The sequence below is a fragment of the Peromyscus maniculatus genome, chromosome 12 (genome assembly GCF_049852395.1).
Source record: "Peromyscus maniculatus bairdii isolate BWxNUB_F1_BW_parent chromosome 12, HU_Pman_BW_mat_3.1, whole genome shotgun sequence".
NCBI classification, from domain to species: Eukaryota; Metazoa; Chordata; class Mammalia; order Rodentia; family Cricetidae; genus Peromyscus; species Peromyscus maniculatus.
In genome coordinates this window covers 12,827,526-12,852,256 of record NC_134863.1, presented here as the reverse complement: position 1 = coordinate 12,852,256, position 24,731 = coordinate 12,827,526, and the positions used below count along the sequence as shown (strand labels likewise).

General features: G+C 47.8%; 1 protein-coding gene across 4 annotated transcripts in view; it reads left to right on the top strand.

Annotated features, from left to right (window-relative positions):
- Positions 1-24,731, top strand: part of LOC143268223 (insulin-like growth factor 2 mRNA-binding protein 2) — a 79,702-nt gene that overhangs the window by 46,319 nt on the left and 8,652 nt on the right. For all 4 annotated transcript variants that reach the window (XM_076549367.1, XM_076549369.1, XM_076549368.1 and 1 more), the window contains exons 4-11: positions 3,217-3,280; positions 5,286-5,558; positions 7,203-7,337; positions 10,804-10,926; positions 11,991-12,126; positions 14,427-14,555; positions 20,458-20,526; positions 22,011-22,127. In XM_076549367.1, the coding sequence (XP_076405482.1) occupies positions 3,217-3,280; positions 5,286-5,558; positions 7,203-7,337; positions 10,804-10,926; positions 11,991-12,126; positions 14,427-14,555; positions 20,458-20,526; positions 22,011-22,127 (1,046 nt within the window). The remainder of the gene's footprint in view (positions 1-3,216; positions 3,281-5,285; positions 5,559-7,202; positions 7,338-10,803; positions 10,927-11,990; positions 12,127-14,426; positions 14,556-20,457; positions 20,527-22,010; positions 22,128-24,731) is intronic.

Below are 24,731 nucleotides of genomic sequence, written 5' to 3'. Positions count from 1 at the left end.
AGGCCTTATATACCCTCCTCCCAGCACCCATGCTGTGTCCCAACCTGGTGGCATTACATGGTTGTCCCTCATTGGCTGGTCATGATCAGGAACTCTGACAGCACCTGTTGCTAGGCCCTCAGGCAGACTCCAGGTTGGCTCATAAGGAAGTACGTTATGTCCCATGCCTTGGCAACTAGTTTGAGCCCATTTTCTCGACCATTCCTACTTCAGGGGTGGAGGGAGTGGCTCATGGTTGAATCAAGAATCTCTGAGTGGTTTTGTGTGCACTCAGATCTGAGGCCCACCATCACAGGAACAGCACTGCATATGCCCAGGAAACACTTCCTTCTCTCCCGCTACTCGTTTTTATTGGCTAAGGACTGAAGCACTGATTTTTAAGGAGAACCAAAAGGGCACCTGAAGCTGATGTCCCGTACAGCTCTGTAGTGGTCTTGGAAAGGTGGATCCCAGGACACTGACAATGAAGACACCGAAGTATGGTAAAGGTGGCGTTTACATTGGCCCTGATCGCCCCCCTGCCTGTGAACCCGTGGACAGTCACGCAGCCTCACCAACTGAACCACACCGATTCCGTCTCCACTTACATAAAATAAGTGTGATTTCTACCCTTCCTATAGCGTCGAATGGTCACATCACTCAGCGGAAACCTGTTGATGTACTTTGTAGACAAGCGTAAAGGATCACAAAGTCCTTAGGGAAAGATCATATAGAATCCAGTTTCTTACAGATGGTCCAGTCTGTCAGTGTACTAAGCATACTCATTTTGAAGCAGCAATGATGTGGGTGCGCTCCCCTCCACGATTATTAAGAACATTTCTCTGTTTCTCATAACTGCTTGCCCATGCTCAGAGTTGAAAGAAAAGCACTCGGAAGGAAAAATGCTTTCTATGAATTCTGTTCTCAGTTTTCACTTCCTTGTCGTTGAAAGGAAGACATTCTAGTAGTAGCAGGTGGGAACTTGGAAAAAAAAAAGTTTTAAAAACAAAGTGCTGGTCTGGGTGTGGTGGCCCATACCTGGAATCCCAGATTTGGAGAGAGGGAGACAGATTAGCAGCTATAACCATGAGATCGATTCAGGATGGTGCTACCTGAGAAGATGTTCAAGGGCCCTGGGGCAGCAGGCTGCCCTTCGGCACCTGAGCACTGGAGACTGCCCAACTTCCAGCACCTTGAGGCACAGAGCAAGCCGCCGAGCTGCTCATTTGTCGTGTTTCTTGGGTGATTTTGATCCAGTAGAGCCTGTCAGTAAAGTCTTAGGAACATGGCTTTCATGAGCAATGAAGTAAATATACTTCATCATATAAATATACTATATTTTTAAATCTATTTTTCCAGTGATGGACATTTAAATTATTTATTATTTCTGGTTATTATAAATAAAACTGCTATGAAGATAAAAAAAGAAATAAATTATTTAAATAGAGCTCAGCTTCCTCTAGAATTAAGGACCACGTGACTTTCAGAAGACATACCTTTGAAGGGCAGAGACTATTAGTGAAAAGCGAGAGCAAAATCTCAGGATCCGGGATTCCTAGAGGATGTCTTTTCTGGGAGTCTGCATCTGCAGCCTTCTCTGTCGGTCTAGAAAGCTGCAGACTGGAAGCCTCTGACTTAGCACTGACACTGAGTGAGAACGGTGATATACCCCTGCTTTGCACTGTGGGCATCTGTGAGTAAGAACCATTAGGAGCAGCCTGAGTGCACCAGGGCAGAGGCCAGGGCCAGGATCGGTGCTGATGATGTGTCAATCATTGTGCCGATAGTTACTGCTGACTGTGCACCTCCTTCCTACCTGTCCCCCAGCATCCCCCCACCAAGTCTGATGCTGCTTTGAAATTACTGGGCAAAATATGTTTTTATCCTAGACTCTAATGTTTGGGGGATGCCAGATTCCTTTGAGAATCTCAGAGTCACATTTCTTTACATTTTAATAATGTTACAACGGGAATGGTCCTAGAACTCCTGAAGTTTAAGAAGGAGTATTGCTACTTTGAAAGGGAGCTTTATCGTGACTTTCCAGAATTTTTTTTTACTGCTGTTGACTTTAAATTCCACAATGTCTTGTTTTGAATAGAGGATCCAATTTAGTCATTCTTGGTTTTTGTGTAAACATACTTTTCATTTAGGTTTTCTGGGTTAAAGCAAGCTTCATCAATCACGCCCTTTGAATGAATTTGTGTGTGTGTGTGTGTGTGTGTGTGTGTGTGTGTGTGTGTGTGTGTGTCTGTGTCTGTGTCTGTGTCTGTGTCTGTCTGTCTCTCTGTCTGCATGTCTGTGTCTGTTTAGAGATAGGGACTTGCTGTATAACCCAGGCTTCCTGTCCTGCCTCAGTCTCCTATTGTTATCATGGATGGATGGATTGATGGATGGATGGATGGAAACACACACACACACACACACACACACACACACACACACACTGCATGCCACAGATATATATGGTTGACTTTCCTTACTATTGTATGTATATATATATGGTGGATATTGTTACGAGAAGGCTCAGGCCCAGCCATTTCTGGGAGTCAGAGTCTACAGGCTGCAGATTGGAAACTTTTAACAGTCTCTGTGTTTTAAATTAACAATTAAAATTCATAATGAAATGTAATTCAGAATACAGAGTCCAGCGGTGTCTGCAGTCGAGGTGACTTAGCAGCCCTTCAGCATGACAGGCCTGGGGACAGCACGTTCCCAAACACCCCATGGTGAAGCAACTCATGACCTGTTTGCTTTTGTGCCCATATTGAAAGTGAAAATACATAACTATACAGAGATAGTTCACTTACTCAGAAGTACTTATAAAGTAAGTAAAATTCCGGCTGGAGAGATGGCTCAGTGGTTAAGGGCACTGGTTGTCCTGCCAGATGGTCCTTATTCAATTCCCAGCAACCACATGATGGCTCACAACCATCCGCAATGAGATCTGGTGCCCTCTTCTGGCCTGCAGGCGTACATGCAGGCAGAACACTGTATACGTAATAAATAAATAAATCTTTAAAAAAAAAATAAGGGAAATTCAGGGCACCGTTTTATAGGTGCAACTGATTACAGAGTGTGGTATACATTTGATTTACAGATTCTATAATGATAGTAAACAGAGGTGCACATGACTCCGGTTAAGATGATACGATGCGTTTTCCTCTGAAGTTAGCCTTCCCCGGGCTGGAGGGGGATAGCTCTTTTTAAATGATGATGCGATTTTCATTTCTCCCCTAGTCAATACAGATACAGAAACTGCTGTTGTCAACGTCACCTATGCGACCAGAGAGGAAGCAAAGATGTAAGTGGGTCTGGGTTTGCCTCCTTGCAGGTGTGTTCGGGCTTGTCTCTGGTTTCCTTTGAGTCCTGCTCCTGGAAACCCTTCCTGAGAAGACAGGTGCCAGCCAGTCCACGTCCTCTTGGACATGCCAGGACAGCTCCAGGGTATCTATGTCTGTGCAACCCCAGGGATCTCGTCCCAGGCTGTTGGGTGATCATCCAGGGGACTCCGTGTTGAACAGTGTTGAACTTGGCATCAGCAGGAAGGGAAGGATACCAGCGTTATGATACTCCACCCATGGGCTCACTTTGACGAGCTTCCTGGGGCCTCTTTACCTGGAGCCTCTTTACCTGGAGCATGCTCGTTCTCCACAAGGAGTGTGCACAGCCTTCTGTCCACACTCACTGAATGGAGACTAAAGCAGTAGTTTTTAATGTGTACGATATTTTAAAAAGGATTCACCTCAGCGACAACAGCAGGCTTAATTGTCTGGGAATATTCCACCCATGTGCCGGACTTGGACTCTCTACTCTTATTCCGTTCATTACTCTGTTGCTTCAATAATGATTAGAGTTTACTACTAAAAGTTTTTTAAACAATAGCAAAAAACAAGATTTTTTTTTTTAAATCTTTTGGGCTTGAGGTGGGGGGATTATAGCGATGTCCTGCCATGCCTAGCTAAGAAGTTTCTGTTGGTAGGAGGTCCTTGAAGTGCCTCATAGGCCGGTGAACTTAGAAGTATAACAGGTAGTCGTACTTCCTGGCTGTGTGTAGCCCAGGCTATACCCATTCCAAGGTAATTACCTCACTGCTGTTGCAGTTCTCAGCACGTGTGGAGACATAGTGTACCCATTTTCCTACCGACAGGCTCAGGAAGGTAAATAATTGGTCATTGCTAAACGTACGGGCTCATCCGCTGTGAAGCTTGGCCAGGCCATGCCACCTCTGCCCATCCTAGCCATAGCCCAGTGCCACTTGGCTGGTATCTACACGTTACCCGCTTGCCTTCATTGAATTCAGAAGGTTCTGTTTTGGAATGAATTCGCAAATCCTCAGTGTTACCCAGTAGGATGGCTGCGGAAACATGTAAAGGCATTCTCCCACTTCATGTACAGTTTTGAAAACACAGGGGTAGATTTTGTTGTTTATAATGGTTATTTCTAGATAATCTGTAACCTTGAGGACTGAGGGCTTAGACACACCCTAGCTGCTAGAGAATAGTGACTACTGAGACGTTACCAGCCAGACACTGGGCAGTCTGGTCTCTAGGCGTTTGCCCCTGAGGAAGAGCTGTAACTTCAGAGGTACCCAGGGTAACATGATTTTTCAAGAGACTGGGCCTAATGTCCAAGCTTAGGGAGGCTCAGTAGCAAAGGTTACAGCGAACCAGGAGAAGGCTGACCTCGTTTACAGTTGTGTCCAGTGGAGAAGGCTGACCTCGTTTACAGTTGTGTCCAGTGGAGAAGGCTGACCTCGTTTACAGTTGTGTCCAGTGGAGTGGGCAATGGATTCTATAAAAATATTTGATGATGGAAAATGTTTAGCGTGTTAACTGAGTTTTAAGGACCAGAAATAGAATATTCATTTTTAATACATTTTAGTAAATAATGCATAATAAGGACAAGGAAACTATCCATTCTATAGCTTCCCTCATTTGTGTTTATGGGTTTCTGAATTTCTCGAATATATTTAAATTTGTGATATGATTAAGATAATCATGAAGACGTGTTACAGTTAGAAAGCAATTCTCTTGGACCCCTACTTAGAGTTTTTGGTGAGAGGAGTTTAGTCTCAGGGGTGGGGATGGGGATGCAAACTGCAGAATTGTGCCTTAGTCACCTAGACCTAGATGCGGAAAGATTGTCCCCTGAGACTCCAGGGGTGAGACGGGATTTGTCTCTGCATCCTTGATGCTTGGCACAGGCACCACATAAGTGGCTAGTGAGCGAAGTGAGTCAGCCCTCCCTGCAGACACTCAGGCTTTCCTGTACTCTCTGGTAAGCCTTCCTACCGTGCTGTGTTTCAGAGCCATTGAGAAGCTGAGTGGGCATCAGTTTGAGAACTACTCCTTCAAGATTTCCTACATCCCCGATGAAGAGGTGAGCTCTCCTCCGCCCCCTCAGCGAGTCCAGCGTGGGGACCACTCCTCCCGGGAACAAGGCCACAGCCCCGGGAGCTCTTCTCAGGCCAGACAGATTGATTTCCCGCTGCGGATCCTGGTCCCCACCCAGTTTGTTGGTGCCATCATCGGAAAGGAGGGCTTGACCATCAAGAACATCACTAAACAGACCCAGTCCCGGTACGTGCCGCCAGGGCTTCCTTTGCTTCCTTCTGAGGGGTCGCCTGCATCCTGTCTCCGCCATGCTCGGAGCACTTGTTGCTATAGTGGAAGGCTTTGTCATATGGAACAGCTCTTCTCCCGATAGACTGGCTAGACTCACCTCTGGTGGGGGCTGTGGTGAGTGGTCATGCTGATGACGTAATCATCATTCCCTGAAAGGCTGAGTCCATGAAGAGAAGACTGAGGACCTCCAGGAAGGATGGTCCCTTTCGCTGGCGTTCTGTGAGCAGGTCTGGTTCCACAGTGGCTGAGAGGAGCCCTGGTCATAGGATGCTCTGGTGTGAGCTCTTACCTTCTACTGAGTCAGCCTTGGGTTAGCCATTCTTTAGACCATCTAGGTTGTTTTCTGTAGAAGCTGTGGGTCACTGCTACATCGAACAAGCAAGTATCTGGCTTTGTGTCTGGCTTTCTGTGTAAGAAGGCTGAACTGGAGGTAGCAGCCAGTGGGCAAAATGATTTGTACAATTGTTGATTTTTATGTGACCGTTAAGACCACAGCACACTGTAATGAAGACGTAGGACTTGAAAACAGTGACGTGTGTTCAGGTTTTTATGAACTAGTTCATCTCTTTGAGTATCAGTTGCTTCTGTGAAAAAGGAAGCCACTGTGTTTTACCAGGATCGTTGTGAGAAAGCACACAATTGGGCAGATCAAATGAACTGACGTTGCAAAGCACCAGATTGCTAGCAAATACTCTTACCTGAGCTGGTGTGTCTTACTCCAGTCCTGAGTGAATGTCCTGTAACCTGCAGAGGACACCCCCCACCCCACCCCACCCCCCACCCCGCCCCCAGACACTGATGGGTAAGACCCAGCGTGCATATTCCCTGGAGGGAAATGCTGAAGTAAGAAGTTGTAGTCTAGCTGGGTGTGGTGGCGCACGCCTTTAATCTCAGCATTATAAAGTAATTTTTATGTCTCTGTTCTGATTGCAAAAATTGTGTAAGGTGGCTTACGTTTCAGCGAAGCGACATTAGTTCTCGAAGTGTGGGTCCCAGTTTGAGAAAGAGGTTGAAGACTGGGTTCTTTCTAACAGTGAAGTGGAAAGGGGCTGCCATCAGTTACGAGACTCTGAAAGTGGACAGAGCCTGGAGGAAGGCAGACTGCCAACAGAAAGGAAACCAGAACCTTAGGAAGGCAGAGAGGCAGACCTTTGTCCCTCTGTCTCTCTGTCCCTCTGCCCACGCTCCGATACACAAAGCTGGCTTGAGTTTGGTGTTGGAATTTGGATTCACATATGGCAGAGGTCAGCACTGCTCTGTTGGGCTGCTCCCTTCTCACGTTGCTCTTCACTTCTCTAGACGTTTGAAGGCTGCACAAAAGACTTCATTAGCCAAGCTGGTTTTAGTACCAGGTTGTCTGGGCGCCTTGGTCCTGCAACACTCCTGTCAGAATGGCCCCCTTCTGACCGGAGCTGCGGGGGGGGGGGCTTACATTTGGTCCAAGCCCCCTTGCACACCAGCCCCTCAGAGAGCAGCCTGAGCTGCAAGTGTGCTGATAGCATTTCCGGTCTCCTCACTGTGTTGGCCGGGCTGTGCTTTCTTGCATCCAAGGCCCTGTTGGACATTGCTGTGCTATGGCTCCTGATTCTTTCCCTATAGGGTAGACATCCACAGAAAGGAGAACTCTGGGGCTGCAGAGAAGCCTGTCACCATCCATGCCACCCCAGAAGGGACATCTGAAGCGTGCCGCATGATTCTTGAAATTATGCAGAAAGAGGCTGATGAGACCAAACTGTAAGTTCGTGCAGTGCTGTAAGATTAAGAAGTATGTTCAAAAGCTCCGAGAGAACACAGCACACAGAATCACCTGTCTAGGATGAATGGGGCTCACAGAGGCCAGGCAGCCTGTAGGGTCTGACCCAGGTCCTCTGCGTGTGTGTTATGACTAAGTAGCTTGGTGTTTTTGTAGGATTCCTAACAGTGGGAGTGGGGGCAGTCCCTGACTCTTCTGCCTACTTATGGACTCTCTTCCTCCTCCTGGGTTGCCTTGTCCAGCCGTGATAGTATATGCATGGTTTTATAGTAGCATATTATGCTGTGTTTTGTTGGTGTCCCTGGGAGGCCTGCTCTTTTCTGAGGGAAGATGGGGGTGGGTGGTGGGTGGGGTGGGGGTGTGGGGAATCTGGAGGAGAGGGGGGAAGAAGGGGAGGGAGAAGAAACGGTTGTTGGGATATAATATGTGAGAGAAGAATGAAAAAAAATGTTAAAATGCTCTTAAGTGTGTTATTCAATAAAGGTAGAGAGGATCATGTTTGTATTACTCAGGGTTCTCTAGAGGAACAGAACTGATAGAATGAATTTACATATGTATATATACATATATTCATACACATGAACATTATATATAAATAGAATGTGTATGTAATGTATACACTATATACAACTAGAATATATGTTACATATATACACATACAAGACCTCCACATATATGAATTTATGTTCATATAAATGTATATGTTCATATATGTGTATATGTGTCTGTATATATTTGTGTGTGTGTATATCTCTATCTATATATCTCTATATCTATCTATCTATATCTATCTATCTATCTATCTATATATATATATATATATATATATATATAGAGAGAGAGAGAGAGAGAGAGAGAAAGAGAGAGATGGGGAGAAAGGGAATTTATTAGGGTGGCCTACAGGCTGTGACCTATGTGGTCTAGCTAGTCCAGCAATGGCTGTCCACTAACAAGAAATCCAAGAGTCCAGCGCTTGTTTGGTCCATGAGGCTGCATGTCTCAGATGGTCTTCAGTAGATGGGATCCCAATGAGGTACACTCTGATGCCAGTGAAGGAATGGACTGGCCAGCAAAAGCAAGAGCTTCCTTCTTCCAAGTCCTTTCTACAGGCTGCCGGAAGAAGTTGTGGCCCAGATTAAAGGTGGATCTTCCCACTTCATATAATTAAGAAAAGTAGCTGGGTGGTGGTGGTGATGCACACCTTTGACCCCAACACTCCAGAGGCAGGGGCGGGTGTTTCTGAGTTCAAGGCCGTTCTAGTTTACAGAGAGTCCCAGGACAACCAGGGCCACACTGAGAAACCCTGTTTCAAAAAAAAAAAAAAATCCTTCACAAGTGTACCCAGCAGCTTAGGTTTTTACTTAAATTTATCTGTAGTTTTAAAAAAGACTGTCAGTCTTCAAAATCTGTGGGCAGTGGTGGCAGCTTTATAGAGAAACGTTGAATATCAAACTCATTTGGCAAATAATAGCAGATGTGATGTGCGGAACCAAGACTAAAGCGTTCTAAAAAGAGCAACGTTACAAATCTGTTATCCCATTTCACCTGACAGTTATCAGGTATTTACTTTACTTGCAACTGTTTGAAGTCCCCTAAATGTCATGGCTTAATTTGAGGGAACCCTTCTTTGATCTAAATTATTGAGGCTTTTACAAATAACACCCCCCTTGGTTCTTTTGATTAGTTGTATGCCTCTTATAAAACGGCCGCCAGATGGGTGTGCGGATGGGGATTTTAAGATGTCGGATAGAACCACGATAGAGTTTGAATGTCTGAGTTTTTCTGAGCAGCTGCCCTGGGCCGAGCACTGAGCTTCGTGTTGAAGCTACAGCTATGAGCTTCATGAGTAAACACGGCGGTGAGAAATCAACCTGCACACGAGACTCATCCAAGACTCGGGGACGCAGGGAGTGACTCGAGGGTCCCGGGAGGACAGGACCAGAGGGGGCGAGGACAAGGCAAATGATACACGATAAGACACTAAGCTCCCTTTAATTTGCCAAGTGTGCTGGATGTGGCTGTATGCACTGGGGATGCGCAGGGAACAAGGCCGACAGGCTCCTCTGCCCTCTGAGGGGTGCATCCTGGGACAGCCCCTAACCGTATTGTTGATTTGGGTGCTTTGCTTGCAATGATGTATGTGCCTCTCAGACGCTTCCGTTCTCAATCAGTAGAAAATACAAGTGGCGTAAGTAGTGAGAACCGTATTGTCAAATAACACAGAGCCCTAAGTTAGAAAAGCTCCGAGGTCGCTGGAACCTTGGACTCAAAGATCTGGGATGTTTGCTTTGCTTTCCTTACAGTATCGCAGGCCTTGTATCACCATAGGAAGATATCCCAAACTTGAAAGGAAGGCTGTCACGTTGTGTGCCTTTTTAAATGTTTGGAAGAACTGTGGTAAAATACACATAACAATGTATTCATTCACACTGTTATAAAATACATGTCCAGAATTTTCTCAGGTTACAAACCTGAACCTCCCTCTGCCCATTAAACAGCTTCTGACTTCCTAGTCTCGTCTCGCTGTTCTCACCAATTGGGTTACTTAGACCAATGGTTCTCAACCTGTCGGTCACAGCCTCCTGGGTCAAACACCCCATTCACAGTCTCGTGTCAGGTGTCCTCTATAACCAGATACTCATGACAGTAGCAAAATTAGTTATAGAGTAGCAACAAAAATAATTTTATGGGGGGCTAGAGAGATGGCTCAGCGGTTAAGAGCACTGACTGCTCTTCCAGAGGTCATGAGTTCAATTCCCAGCACCCACATGGCAGCTCACAACTGTCTGTAATGAGGTCTGATACTCTCTTCTGTAATGCAGGCAAAACACTCATACAACTACACAGAGAAACCCTGTCCCGAAAAGCCAAAAAAAAAAAAAAAAAAAAAAAGAATATAATGGTGGTTGGGGGTTGCCACACATGAGGAACTGCATTAAAGGTCCGCAGCATTAGGAAGGCTGAGAACCACTGCCTTTAATACTTGCTATGAGTGGGTCACATGGATCTGTCTTCCTGTGACTGGTTTATCTCAGCCCCCAAGTTCTTCCACACTGTAGCACATAAAATGTCCACCCCCTAATCTAGATTATACTGCTGTTCCTTGACTCCTTCTTGATGATATTGCTGTGAATGTCGATTTGCAAATAGTCATGGTTTTGATTTCTTTTTGATAAATACCCAGAAGTGGGGTTGCTGGATTCTATGGGACTCTATTTTTTAATGTAGTTCCCACTGGCCTGCCTCTGGACGCACCCACCTGGCTACTAGTGAGTAGAAACTGGAAGTGGAGTTACCACTGTGTGGCTCATTTCAGTCAGGATTTATTAGCTGAGGTTGGGAAAGAACCTTAAAAAATGGGTTTCCATTCGTAAGAAGTGAAGATAATGACACCTGGAGACAGCGCAGCGTCTGTTCTAAGTGGTGAATCTACTTTCTCTTTTTTAGAGCTGAGGAGGTGCCTCTGAAAATCTTGGCCCACAATGGCTTGGTTGGAAGACTGATTGGCAAAGAAGGCAGGAATTTGAAGAAAATTGAACATGACACAGGGACCAAGATCACTATCTCATCGTAAGCTCCCCCTTCAGACTACTTATGTTCAGGAGCGACTGATTGAGCCTTCCTAGCCTCTACTTTTCTCCAGAGGGGAAATGCTCAGCCGTGCCATACTCTGAGCAGCAGGAAGCAGGTCCATAGGGTTGGCTCTATAGCCCACCAGAGCACTGACCAGCAAGAGGCGGCCCTGGGCTCCATCCCCAGCACCATGAAATTGTTAAGATTAAAAAAAATCCGGTCAGTTCTGCGGCACAAGCTTGTAATCCAGGCTCTTGGGAGAAGAGGCAGCTGAAGCAAAAGTCCAAGGCTGGCCTTGGCCACACAGTGAACTCAAGGAGAGCTTTAGTGAGACCTTTCTCAAAATACAAAGTAAGACTTGGGGCTAGGGACATAGCTCAGAGGTAGAAGGCTTTCCTTGTAGTAAGAATTTTCTGTCACACCAGCCAGCTCCCAAATAACCTCACAGAAACTTATTAATTATGAAAGCTTGACCGATAGCTTAGGCTTGTTTCTAACTAGTTTTTATAACTTAAATTAACCCATATCTTTTTTAAAAAACATTTATTTATTTATTATGTATAATGTTCTGTCTGCATGTATGCCTCAGGCCAGAAGAGGGCACCAGATCTCATTACAGATGGCTGTGAGCCACCATGTGGTTGCTGGGAATTGAACTCAGGACCTCTGGAAAAACAGCCAGTGCTCTTAACTTCTTAGCCATCTCTCTAGTCCTAACCCATATCTTTTAATCTATGTTTTTTTACTTTTTCTACTTCCTCTCCGTCTGGCTGGTGACTCCTCTCTTCTTCCTATGTGCCTGAAAATATTGCCTAACTATTGGCCATTCAGCTTTTTAGTAAACAAATCAGAATAACATATCTTCACAGTGTACAAAAAGATTATTCCACAACATTTCCTAGCATTCGTGAAGCCAAGGTTCATAGTACAAGTCACTAGTAAGACTTGCGACTAGATAGCAGAATTCTATGCTACAGTGTTAGGAAAAAAAAATCAAGTCTTTACCAGGATGTGTTTGTGGTCTGGAATTTTATTCTTCCTGTCTTTTCCTCATTGGCCAGCTTGCAGGATTTGAGCATCTATAACCCTGAGAGAACCATCACGGTGAAGGGCGCCATTGATGCATGCGCCAATGCTGAGATAGAGATCATGAAGAAGCTGCGAGAGGCCTTCGAAAACGATATGCTGGCCGTTAATGTAAGTGCCCAGCCCTTCCTTCGCTTGGCTTTCCGACAGCTAAGGCAGGACCCGAGCTCTGTAAGGATAGCTGTCCTTCAGCTGAGGAGGAAGTGCCTTAGGGCAGATGGGAAGAGCGTCCGACTTCCTAGGATTAAAGATGTCTTTAATCTGGTAAACACAGATCAGCATGAGCCAGTAAAATCATACCTTCCAGACCGTAAAGTGGGGTGATGCTCATGATCACATATATTGGAACAGGAAGGTTTCAAAGCTGGGCTACACGCACGCACGCACGCACGCACGCACGCAAAGTAATGTGGGTCAACAGGGCTGGATGCTGTGATACAAGAATAAAAATTACGGGTCCAGGAAAGTGGGTTCCCCTGTTTTCTAAACTTTGTGTAATATTGTGTCCTCTCTTTCTTTAAAATCCCAAGTATATACTTTAGCCAGGCCTGGTGACAGACACCTTTAATCTCAGAACTGGAGAGACAGAGGCAGGTAGATGTCTGTGAGTTCGAGGCCAGTGTGGTCTACATAATGAGTTCCAAGTCAGCTGGGGGTGCATAGTGAAACCCTGTCTCCTTTATATATTTAAAAGACTGGGCTGGAGGTTTACCTCTGTGGTAATATGTGTGTAGCATAGGTAAGGCCTGGAGTTAATTATTCAGGGTTAAAACAGATGGCGTCATAGGGTAGAGAGACCATGTCTAGTCTGGGCTGTTTTGGGGGAAAGTCTATCTGAAGCAGGCATTTCAGAGTGGCTGGTGGGAAGACGGGAGGGGCTAGCTCCTGATTGGCATCTCTTGCTTGCTGGTTGGCACTTGTAGTTGGCCTAGTAAATGCTGTCACCCACTTGAGCGCTCTCTAGCACATTCTTCCTGTTCCTTAATTCTCTCCTTATTAATTGTTTAAAATTATTTCCCCGTCAGCAAAGTCCAGGCTCATCTCAGAAGAGTGAAATCTTTCATTTTTCACTATCATCTTCTGAGACTGGAAAGGGTCCTCTGATCAGCCGTCATGGGCCACAGTTCAGCCCCCACAGTTATCAATCTCACTGACCTCTGAGCTCCATTGGACCCTTCCTCTTCTTCCCATCCCCCGCACTCACATCTCACAGAGGAGTAAACACTGACCGCGATCTGTGTTGCCGCCCCGACTCCCTCAGCAACACTGCACGGTTCTTCCCCGGGTCAGCGTCCAATCCCCCACCTCTGCACCCCCCCCCCATGACTGCCTACCACACAGTAATTGTGGGCCAGGATGGGGAGAGGCAGAGCATCCTGAGTGAGCAACGTGGTGGCATTTTCATCTCGCCGTCTCATTCTCCTGGGGACTCCGTCTTTGCTAAACATCTCTGTCCGTGAACACCTGGATGTGCTCAGAAGGGGTGTAGGTGCCCTACACATCGCCATTTCAGCACATGTCCCTTAGACACCTCTGCCAGGTCCATGCTCTCTCTGTGAGAGAAATCACACAATCACCAGCTCTTAACATACAGCGTGAGGCGATGGTGAAGGATCCAGGCTTGCTGTTCTCCATTTTCACAAAAAGGGACATTTTTTCTAGAGTGACTTTACCCACAGAGAAGGATTGGGACAGGCTGGGCACAGGCCAGCATAGGGACTGCATTTCTCTGCCTCCAGTCCTGGTGAGGATGCTAGGTAGAAATGTGAAATAAGGAAGGAGATCTTGAAGGTTCTGACCTGTCCTTGGGTGGCTAGAAAAGACTGGTGTTTGTTCTCATTCAGCAAATGTTAATATGGAGTACTTTGTGTCCGATATTGAATACAGCTCTGAGTAACATGGCCACTGACCCCGGGAAGTGAGGCAGAAGCGAGGCACTGAGCCCGTGATTCTGTCTTGTATCTTTGAGGGAATAGGAGCGTTAGGAGAGCCTAGAAAAGGCCATGTCAACTGGGAGGGGGTCGGGGAGACACCTGGACAGGGGAGCAGGAAGGACCACCGACAGGGCACCGGAGTCCAGAGGTGAAAGGGCACAGGGTATGGAGGGAGCAGGATTTGGGGGGGTAGCGGCCGGGGCTCAGCAGGAAAGCTGAGTGAAGACATGGCTGACCACAGTCAGATGCGTAGCTACACCCAAGGGGGACGGGGAAGCTTTGAGGGAATGTCATAGTTAGGTTGAGAGGGTGAGGTTTGTTGTCCACGCCCAGTACAAGGTGAGGAAGTCCAGGTACCGGGGCGGGACAGACAGGGAAACACTGGTGCTATGCAGACAGGAGGTGGGGAGTGGCCACGGCCGGCCTGGCCTCTCTGGGCTTCTCTCCCTCATCTTTTTTCTTCGTTTCTGTCCCCAGCAACAAGCCAATCTAATCCCAGGGTTGAACCTCAGTGCACTTGGCATCTTTTCAACAGGACTGTCCGTGCTTCCTCCACCAGCAGGGCCCCGTGGGGTCCCCCCCAGTGCCCCCTACCACCCCTTCGCTGTAAGTAGCTCGGTGTCCCGAGGCTCCCCCAGGCTGGGCTCCTCCAGGCAGCTCAGCTACTCGGCCATGTTGAGTAAGGGCAAAAGCGGTTATTTGCATTCTGTCTCCGTGGGTGATTATAATTGGAGTGGAAGCTTTTCCAGTGGGAGATTGACACCGATCCAAGCTCTGAACGAGTGCCCTCAAACATGGTAAGTGTCATGCCACAGAGAACAAGAGCCGCTCGCTCCCCGATTCATTCACTCGTGGTCCGTTTTATAAAAATAAAAGTTGTTGGTCTGGCAGTGGTGGTGCACACCTTTAATCCCAGCCCTCGGCAGGCAGAGGCAGTTTGAGGCCAGCCTGGTCTACAGAGCAAGTTCCGGGACAGCCAGAGCTACACAGAGAAACCCCGTGGCTGTTTCAAACAACATTCATGAGTGTCCCTTGTTTAATACAGATGACACCTGGATTATTCTTGAGTAGATACACATTCCCACCTTTGTCCATAATTCAGACATACTTTATTGAAAGGAAGTTTTAAAAAGAAAAGGCCCCAGCATCTGAGTCTAAACAGCACACTGCCTGATATTTAGTAGGTTATCAGTCAGTGTGGTTTGACTCATAACTCTCGGCAGAAGAAACGTGATGGTATGTTTCCCGCTTGTTGCCCTCATTCACAATCATCATTCAGGATTAGTACATGACCAAGTGGGGCCTGAAGACACCGGACACCGGACACGAGACAGCTGCCCTCCCCCGCTTTTTCTTCTCTAAACACATGGCTTGTTTTGTGTATAAACTGTCTCAGTGGGGGAGAATCAGGTGGGTGAGCCAGTTCTGTTCTGCTCCTTGGTGTAGTGGGCGTGGCTAGTGGCTCCTGGGGGTCCCCTTGCGTTCACTCTCAAAACCGCACGAGCTGGCACCAGGCCCAGCACCTTCCATCCGGCAGAAGCTTTTCTGAGGTGTTGGGAGTCACCGCATACCATCTCTTCGGTTCTGTCCAATTTCCCTTAAAGGAAAGGAAGGAGCCACCACTGGGCTGTGTAATGGAGGGGTCGTGGCAGACGCACACGGGGCGGCGGATGGGGCGTTCACATCCTTTACCTTTGTTGTGAGACGTAATCTCTGAATTAGTGCCCTTAGAAGCCACCGAAGACGGCTCACTTCCTGGGACGGGCTGAATAAGGGGCCTTGTAGAGTCTGTCTGAAAGCTAAAGCCCCTGATAACTGGAATTACAGTAGGAAATGATGTGTGCAATTTAACCGTCACAGCGTTCTCTTAGACCAAATTGGTGCGGGATTTTTAAGCATAAAGATGATGTTTTCTTAATTCTTGAATGGTGGCTCCTGCCTCTAATCGTAGCACCTGAGAGCCTGAGGGGGTAGGATTCCAGAGGTTTCGGGCAGTCTGGGCTACATAGGTAGACCCTGTCTCAAGAAAATGAAACAGATAAATAAATAAAAACTGAATATGTGATTTTTTTTTGGGGGGGGGGTGGCCTTTAATGCCATGCTAAGGAAAAGGCCTCTTCATTCCAGACTGTAAAAATGTTTTCCTTACACTAATTTTTAGTTGCTGGTTTTGCTGAGGGTTGTTCATAACTGTATTTTACAGGGGATTTATCTTGATCTAACTTTATTATTTTTCCAAGTGAATAGCCAGTTTCCCAAAGTAATTTGTTGAGTTATCTGCTGTTTTATCAGTCAACTGGAAATCCAGCTCTGCCTTTGTTTTGCTTGTGATTCTTTGAGACAGGGTCTCAGGTAGCCCAAGCTGGTCTCACTAACTGTGGCTTCGAGCCGCTGATCTCCTGTCCCACCCCCGCCCCCGCAAGGGTGAAGGCACCACCTTGCCCAGTTCCAGCTGTCCCCCAGCCTTCCTCATCGCATTCCTGCACCTCATCCCATTCCGTTCAACTGTGTCTACACGGGAGTCATTACACTTTTATACTGTCTGGCGGTTTCAGCAGAAAGCTGGCTTGTGTTTTTGTGTTTTTTTTCCACAAAGAATGGACTGGAAAGCTGGCGGCTTTTACTGTTTGACAAAATGAAAGAAAATATACTGAGTTTTGTTGTTGTTGTTGTTGTTGCTTTTAGATAGGATAAATTCTACTCATGAAACATCTTGATCTGGCAACTTTTGTTTAGAAAAAGATGACTTTTTTTTCATTTCTTTTCAAAGTTTTTGGCCTTTTTGGTTAGTTTGTAATTTCTATGAAGTATCCATTTCAGTTGTTGGGGTGAGAGTCGGTGGAGGGATGCTTGCCTGTCACATGCAGGGCCCTGGGTTTGCTCTCCAGCGTGAGGGGAGAATCCATTTTGTCTCTATTTTAGAAACAACAACACCATGAGGCTGTGCATAACAGATTGTTTCCATTTTTTAATATCTGACCTTGTGGTCATTTGTTTCTTGATTCCTAATAGTGTATGTTTATATATATATAAATCTCTCTCCCGCCCATGATGCCTCGTGGCAGATGGCAAGGGGGGCGGCTCTCCCATGCTCACAACTCCGGGGCTGGCTCACCCACTCTCCTGCCAACGGGACTGGTGCGGCCTGAGCTCTTAACCACTCTTCAGTGAGGTCAGGTGGAGCCTCGGGAGAACATTATCAACAAGCCTCCCTATGGTCTCATTAATATATCCTCTCGAGTTAATTTAAATACATCAAAGTACAATGAAATCTCATTGGGCATGTATAAAGAATCAGTGTTGGGGGTGGGGTGGGGTGGGGTAGGAGAGGTGGCTCAGTGGTTAAGAGTACTGGCTGCTCTTCCAAAGGACCTAGGTTCAATTCCCAGCCCTCACGGCAGCTCACAACTGTCTGTAACTCCAGTTCCAGGGGATCTGACACCCTTACATTAATGCACATAAAATAAAATTGAAAAAAAAAAAGAGAGAGAGAGAGAGAGAATGAACGGGGAGAGGGCAGCAAGGCCAGTTAACAGATCCAGTGATCAAGTTCTGAAAGAAAGCAAGACCCCAGAGAATGCAGGAGACAGCCACAATGGACAGGAAACTGTTATCACCTGTAGATTTAACCAAAGTCCCTAGCAGGAGACTGGGCCGGCGCTCAATGGTAAGTACTTGTGAAAGGCAAAGAAGCCCAGGGCTGGGTGCTGGGTAAGAGCCAGGTGTGAGGCCCAGGGCTCGGTGCCCGGCACCGCAGGAGCCAGGTGTGGAGTCACGTGTCACCAGAGCACAGAGGGGTGAGGCAGCAAAGCAGAGGTTCATCCTCGGCTATCCAGGGAGTTTGAGGCTAGCCCGGAATACAGGGAACTGTCACCAACAAATACATAAGCCAGCAGAAAACGGAAAAGTGAAAGTCTGCAACTCTTATTAAGAAAATTAGAGCGAGCCACGCAGTGGTGGCGCATGCCTTTAATTCCCACACTTGGGAGGCAGAGGCAGATGAATTTCTGTGAGTTCGAGGTCAGCCTGGTCTACAGAGTTAGTTTCAGTTCAGCCAGGGCTACAAAGAGAAATTCTGTCTTGATAAAACCATTTAAAAAAAAAAAAATGCCGGGCAGTGGTGGCACACACCTTTAATCCCAGCACTCGGGAGGCAGAGCCAGGTGGATCTCTGTGAGTTTGAGGCCAGCCTGGTCTACAGAGTGAGATCCAGAAATAGCGCAGTTACACAGAGAAACCTTGTCTCAAAAAACCAATATATATATCACCAGAGGAAACAATTTATCCCTTTCTATTGGATACCGTCACCGCCACCTTAGCAAGGGGAGATGGGAAGAGAAAGGACACAGACACCGACTTCATTGTAGATAAATACTCATTCATACTTGAAACAGTCCACACTCTTTGGCTCACAGATGTTCTTGAGGTCAGTCCACATCTGGACCAGGTCTACAAGGCATGATCTCAACCCCCTGCCTTCTCCTTATGCCCTTCCAAATGCCTTTGTATTCTCCATGCTAGCCTCCTGTCTAAATTTCAAAGAGGCCAACCTATCCTGACCCCGCTAGGAACCCCGCTGCTCCACATACTTCTTGCCCAGGGCCATGTGTGATCTTGGGCTTGGAGTCTCCAGGCCCAGCCGGAGTTGCTGCCCTGGGCTGCTTGTTCATTCCATCTTTGTGGTCAATGTCTGAAGACTTCTCTGAAGTTCTTTTCTGCATTTGTCTCCCACATAGACCATAAGTCCCTTGTGTCCCCATCTCCTAAAATAAGGTCTCCCATATGGGTGCTCAAAAGCTGTGAGTGAGTGAGTGGATGGTCAAATACAATCAGATCTAGGCATTTGAGTCTGTGGGTGGACTCAGAAAGCTTTGAAAAAATGGTCCACTTTGTAAAAGAGCTAGAGATTCAGACTCGTGTAGGTCCGAGTCTCAGCTAGAAATGACTTCCTGGTTGCTGAGAAGGAATTCTGTCCTAGCAACCCTGCGGCTCTGACTTATGGATAAAAGGAGTCTGTCCTCATCACCCTTTTATAGCTTATTTAAAAATCTCTTCGTTGTCCCAGGATGGTTCTGTTTTGGGCCATGTTCATGTTAGGACCCTGAGGACTTGGAATACAAGCTGTGCTCTAGATCTGTTCTTGGCCTTGCATGGGTGTTAGACTCACAATTTACAGGAATCACTTTTGCTATGAGAACTGAAGGAATAGTGCTTCGGGCCAGAGGCAGGCAGAGGCCCTATCTCCCTTGGTTAGAGCCTTGAGCAAAAAAGCTACAGGAATCATCTCCCCTGTGCCTACTAGCCGCACCCCAGAACAGGAACCTGCACAGAGGAAGGGCTGGAGTGCTTCCCAGAGAGTTTTCAAAAAGATGCATGAGGCTCCCTCTTGGCCCACCTTCAAAACGGGAGGCTTTCCTGGGATCCCAGTCTGGTGGTGCCCTCTTGTGGGCAGAGACATCACTGCAGTCTCTTCAGTTCAACCAGAGCAAGAGCCCTGATGCCCGCAGCTGTGGCCCTTCCCTAGAACCTGGGAAGCACTCATCTTTTCTCTCCGAGCTCAGAAGAACAGTTGGTTTTGTTGGTAAGAAATCACAAGTGAATCTTAATCTGGAGCTGAGTCTAGCTGGAGATGCAGACGGTGGAAGACACACACATCACCCTGAAATGTGTTCGGGGCCTCAGGTGTCCTCGGGCTCTAAGCTTCATCCACATCGCCCTCTGTCGGGCAGGGCTGCGTGCCTTGGTGCTCTGCACCTGCCACCATCTTGCTGGTGGTAACAGTGATAGCACTGTTTACATGACCTTATGTAAAACATAATTAACACAGCTTTGCTCACTTAGTAAGTGTCCTACCCAGAAGACTATGAACTCGGATATGTTATCACTATGCGGGTTAAGAATTTATAAATAGATGTAGAATATCATTGTCCCTGCTATACTGCAGGTATTCAATTAAAAAGTAGCTACTGCTTCAACTGTGATTTCTTCATAGCCAGCTCTGCGTCGTGAGTCCACATCTGCCCTCCTGATTCTCCTCTCCACATCTGCACACGATGTCTTTGTCTGTCTGCTCCCTCTCTCTTACTGACGCCCTCAGTTTCTCCACACTGAGCTTCTGTTCCTCTGGGAATCTCTGATGCAGCTAACTGCTCCGTCCTCCCAAGATCACATTTGCTTGTTCTGAATAACTCTTGGCTTTTGTCCCCAGGATTCTCTGTGCTTGTAATGCACAACTTGTCATTCCCCCATGGAACAGGAGCCACGAGCCCTGTCCTCACTGAAAGGCGGGTCTGAGCAGTGGGACTGGGCTGTATGCCTAGAGAGCAAGGCTCATCTTAGAAGCTGCGGCCCCGGGGCCTGTTGCAACCAGGTGACACCTTGTCAAGGGTTCAGGGATTAGGGACACAAAGGCACAAGTTTGTAGATGGGACGGTGGTGCTGGCTCACAGAGCACGTGTGCCGCATGGAAACGGACACCTGACTCACTGAACGTCTCATTAATATGCAGACCCACTCCGGATACTTCTCCAGTCTGTACCCTCATCACCATTTCGGCCCATTCCCGCATCATCACTCCGTAAGTGCCCCTCAAACCTGCCCCGGCCACCATTCTTCCTGCTCCACAGCTGCCCCACATGGCCCCGGTGAACAGGCCAGTGACTGGTTACAGTGTGACTGGTCACTGTGGCTCTAGGCTGTCCCAGAAGGATACAGCTCAGAGTGTAAGCACCAAGCCACCCTGCTTCTCACTCAGTGTTGGGGAGCCTCCTCGAATGTGTGGCCTCTTAGGTGATCCTGGGAGTAGGAGGTGGGAGGATCAAGTTTGTGGTCAGCCTGGGCTGTGTAGTGAGTTTCCTGCCAGCCTAAGCTACACACAGGGTAAAATCCTTCCTTAAAGAGCCAAAGACTTAGAGCTATGGCTCAGTCATTAAGGGTGCACACTGCTCTTCAGAGGACTGGAGTTGCCAGCACCCACATCAGGTGACTTATGGTCACGTGTAACTCCAGGGGATCCAGTGTCTCTAGCCTTCATAGGCACCTGCACGTACATATGTATGTACACACACACATACACACACACACACACACACACACACACACACACTTTTAAAAATTATTAAAAACAGAAAACCAGTTAGCAAATATTAATAAGCTAAAGAAAAGTTTCCAGTAGGCAAGGGATGTGGCGCAGTTGGCACAGTACTTGCCATACAAACATGTAGACCTGGGTTCAAATCCTCAGCACCCACATAAAAGCCAGGTGCAGTGGTGCTCCTAGTGCTGAGGAAGTAGTGACGGGACCCCTGGATCTCACTGGCCAGGTTCCATAGGATTCTCGGTGTCAAAGCTAAGGGAGAGAGTGAGGAAGAGGGCAGCATCAACCTCGGGCCTCCAATGTGTGCGTGTGCCCATGAACGTGTGCATAGGCACACACCACACCACACCTCTTTTTTCTTGTCGGTGTTCTTTAATCAAAGTCTGACCCTGAAGACACAGCACTTCCACAAGAACCATTGGCAGCCTGACCTAAGAGCCGCTGTCTTTCCTCGGGGGTTTCCAGGGACAAGTGGCTTGCCCACCTCCCTGGTACTCGCCATGGGGCCTGGGCACAGCAGGGTGAGCCGCCTTGTGAAATGGTATTTCTAGTTATGGAGGGACTGGACAGCTGTGTTTGGCTGGCCAGGCCAACTTTCAGAAAGTGTCTCCTCCCACCATGGGTTCCAGGGATCAGACCATCAGGCTTGTGTGACAAGCACTTTTTAAATCACTGAACCACCACAACCATTCTGGTCTCGGATGAAGGCACAGGAAACATACATATCAAACCTGTGCATGTCAGAGACCCCAGGCTGCCTGTGCCCAGCAAACACAGACCCAGAGGGGATTGTAGGCTCATGCAAGCCCGCTTGGGTTCATGTAGAGAGCATCAGGTCACACAAAGATCCACCATGCCGTGTTGGCCATCTCCCTGGGTAGTGAGGCCTTCCCATACTCTTACGGTACTTGGCTGGGCTGTGAGGTGCCCAGTGAGCCTGACAGTACGCACGTGTTCTTTTCTAGTACCCAGAGCAGGAGACTGTGAATCTCTTCATCCCAACCCAGGCTGTGGGTGCTATCATCGGGAAAAAGGGGGTGCACATCAAACAGCTGGCTCGATTTGCTGGTGCCTCTATCAAGGTAAGATCATTGCTGCCAGCTGCCTGTCCTCTTGGTCTCCTGGTCAGTGCCAGACAGTTCTTACACCACCCAGAGACAGAATCTGCAGAATGTATTTCCAGGACCCTTCCTGTCTGCTCCCATTCTTCATCATAGTCCTTTCCAGTTCCACCAAACAACTACGTTAGAAGAAAGATACTAGTACTGACCAAACCGGGTCCTCCAAGGATTGGCATTGTCCCCTCTTCTCAGAGGATAAAAGAAGGCTTGAAGATCCCGCCACCCCAGCTGAGGGGATGCGCTCTAGTGGAAGGAGCATTTGTGCTAGCACTCAGCACACCGGTGCGTCATTAGTCTGTAGCTAGAGTTTTCCTGCCTGGCCCACAGGACAAATCACTGTCACCTGCCAGTCCCATAGCCTCTCAGACCCAACCAAGTAAACACAGGGACTTATATTGCTTACAAACTGTATGGCCGTGGCAGGCTTCTTGCTAACTGTTCTTATAGCTTAAATTAATCCATTTCCATAAATCGATACCTTGCCATGTGGCTCGTGGCTTACCGGCATCTTCACATGCTTCTTGTCATGGCGGTGGCTGGCAGTGTCTCCTTCTGCCTTCCTGTTCTTTCTTTTCTCTTCTCTGTTAGTCCTGCCTTTACTTCCTGCCTAGCCACTGACCAATCAGTGTTTTATTTATTGGCCAATCAGAGCAATTTGACATACAGACCATCCCACAGCATTAGTCTATGCTTCAAGGACTTAGACTATGAGAAAACAAATTGAATGAAGAACTTTCTGGAAGGTGCTGATAAAATCATGGGCAGACAAGAGCTGATGGCATCACCTATTAAGAGGCCAGGACTGAGCAGAAGGCTAGGGACGTCCTCTTGGCTTGCCTCTCTGGGTTGTCAAGGATTGTTTGCCATGGGCCTGCTTCAAGTCCAGCTGTCAGCTCTGCTAAGACACTGAACACTGCCGGGAACACTTCCCACTGCTGTGGAAGACAATTTGCTACCATGAGACAACCCCAAATTATGAAACCGAGTCTCATGACTTGGAGAGAAAGAATACTTACACTTTCTCCCTAAGAGCTGGAGTTTCTCCCGCAGCAAGTACGACAGAGAAAATAATAAACAAAGAGGAAAACCCAGAACATTCTGAATTGTGCAGAATGAGGACTGCAGTGCCATTGGCAAAGAACTGCACCTTGCTGCACCCTCAGCCTGCATCTGTCTGCTTGCAGTCAGAGACTCGCACTCACACAGGGTGAAGCCTAGACTGGGCGGCTGTGATGTGGACATGCAGTCCTCTTTGCCCAGTGGCCTGACACAGGTAGCTTCCTGGCCTAGACAGTGGAGAAAGTGGGGATGAGAACAGGCTGGCTGCATCCAGGAGATCTTTGCTGGTGCTCAGTGCTGTAGTCTGAGATGCTGAAAACCCACAGTGAGACTATTTGGACCAAAGAGCATGGAGGGGTTCCTTCATCCAAGCTCTTTACTGGAAGAAGTGAGACACAGAATAGGAACTGAGCAAGGAACCTAAGTGGGCAGCCTAGCTCTTAGATACAAATCCCATTGACCTCTAGGATCCTGACCATCTGCTACTGCTGACCACAGCAATAACTTCCCCATTTGCTAACGCTTATGAGAGATGGAGCCCAGGAGGTCTGACTATCTACCCATGGCCACAAAGCTACAGAGTGTGACAGCCGAGACTTGCCCAGATTGTCCTGTTTCTGCTCCACGGCCGCCTCCTCCCGTAGCAACCTACTGGTCTTCAGAGTCATTCCCAGTTAGCGCCTTCAGGGAAATGAAGAGCGAGGGAGTTCAGGCGCAGGTCTGATCAGTCCTGTAGGCATCGCTCCACAGCATTCTCAGGACTCTATGCCAATGGTGAATCTTGAAGTAGACGGGGCTTCCTGCCACCTGTCTCAGGACCAGCCTGCCCCAGTCTCCATCCCCTGAACAGGCTGCGGCTACCACCAAGAAATAACAGCCCACCATGGAGGGTGGTTCTTGGGAGCTTGCTTACTGGTTACCTATGTCTTCCATTTGTCCTCATGCCACAGAGTAAGTAAGCAAGGCCAGAGGAGTCTCCAGAGGTCTTGATGAAGGGTCCTTCTTTTTAGATCAGTGCAGGTGACACCATGCAGTGGATGAGGGTTCCCAAGGAAGCTGGGACACAGCACTGGACCCTGAAGTCCCAGGGTAGACCTTGGCTTAGAGCCTAGATGGGGTGAAAATGGAATCAGACCTCTAAGTGAAGGTCTCTGAGCTTTGGAGACAGTATACCACAGAGCAGAGTGAATGGAACCTCCCTGACCCTGGGTTCCCTCGGCCTGAGCGGCCCTGTAATGGACGATGTTCCCCCTATCTTTTGTTTGCTTGCCTGCGACTTGGTCTCATAGCCTAGGCTAACCGCCAGCTTACCTTGGCGCCTGTGATGACCTTGAAGTCCTGATTCTCCTGCTTCCACCTCCTGAGTGTGCTCTGCTCTGCTGCCACTGTGCTTGGCTGGGCCAATGCTCTAAAGAAGCTGAGTTGAGAATTGTGTCAGGCCTTGCACGACGCATCATGTGATCACCTGTGGCTCCAGGCCCCTCACCCCTATGTTCCTGATGTGCT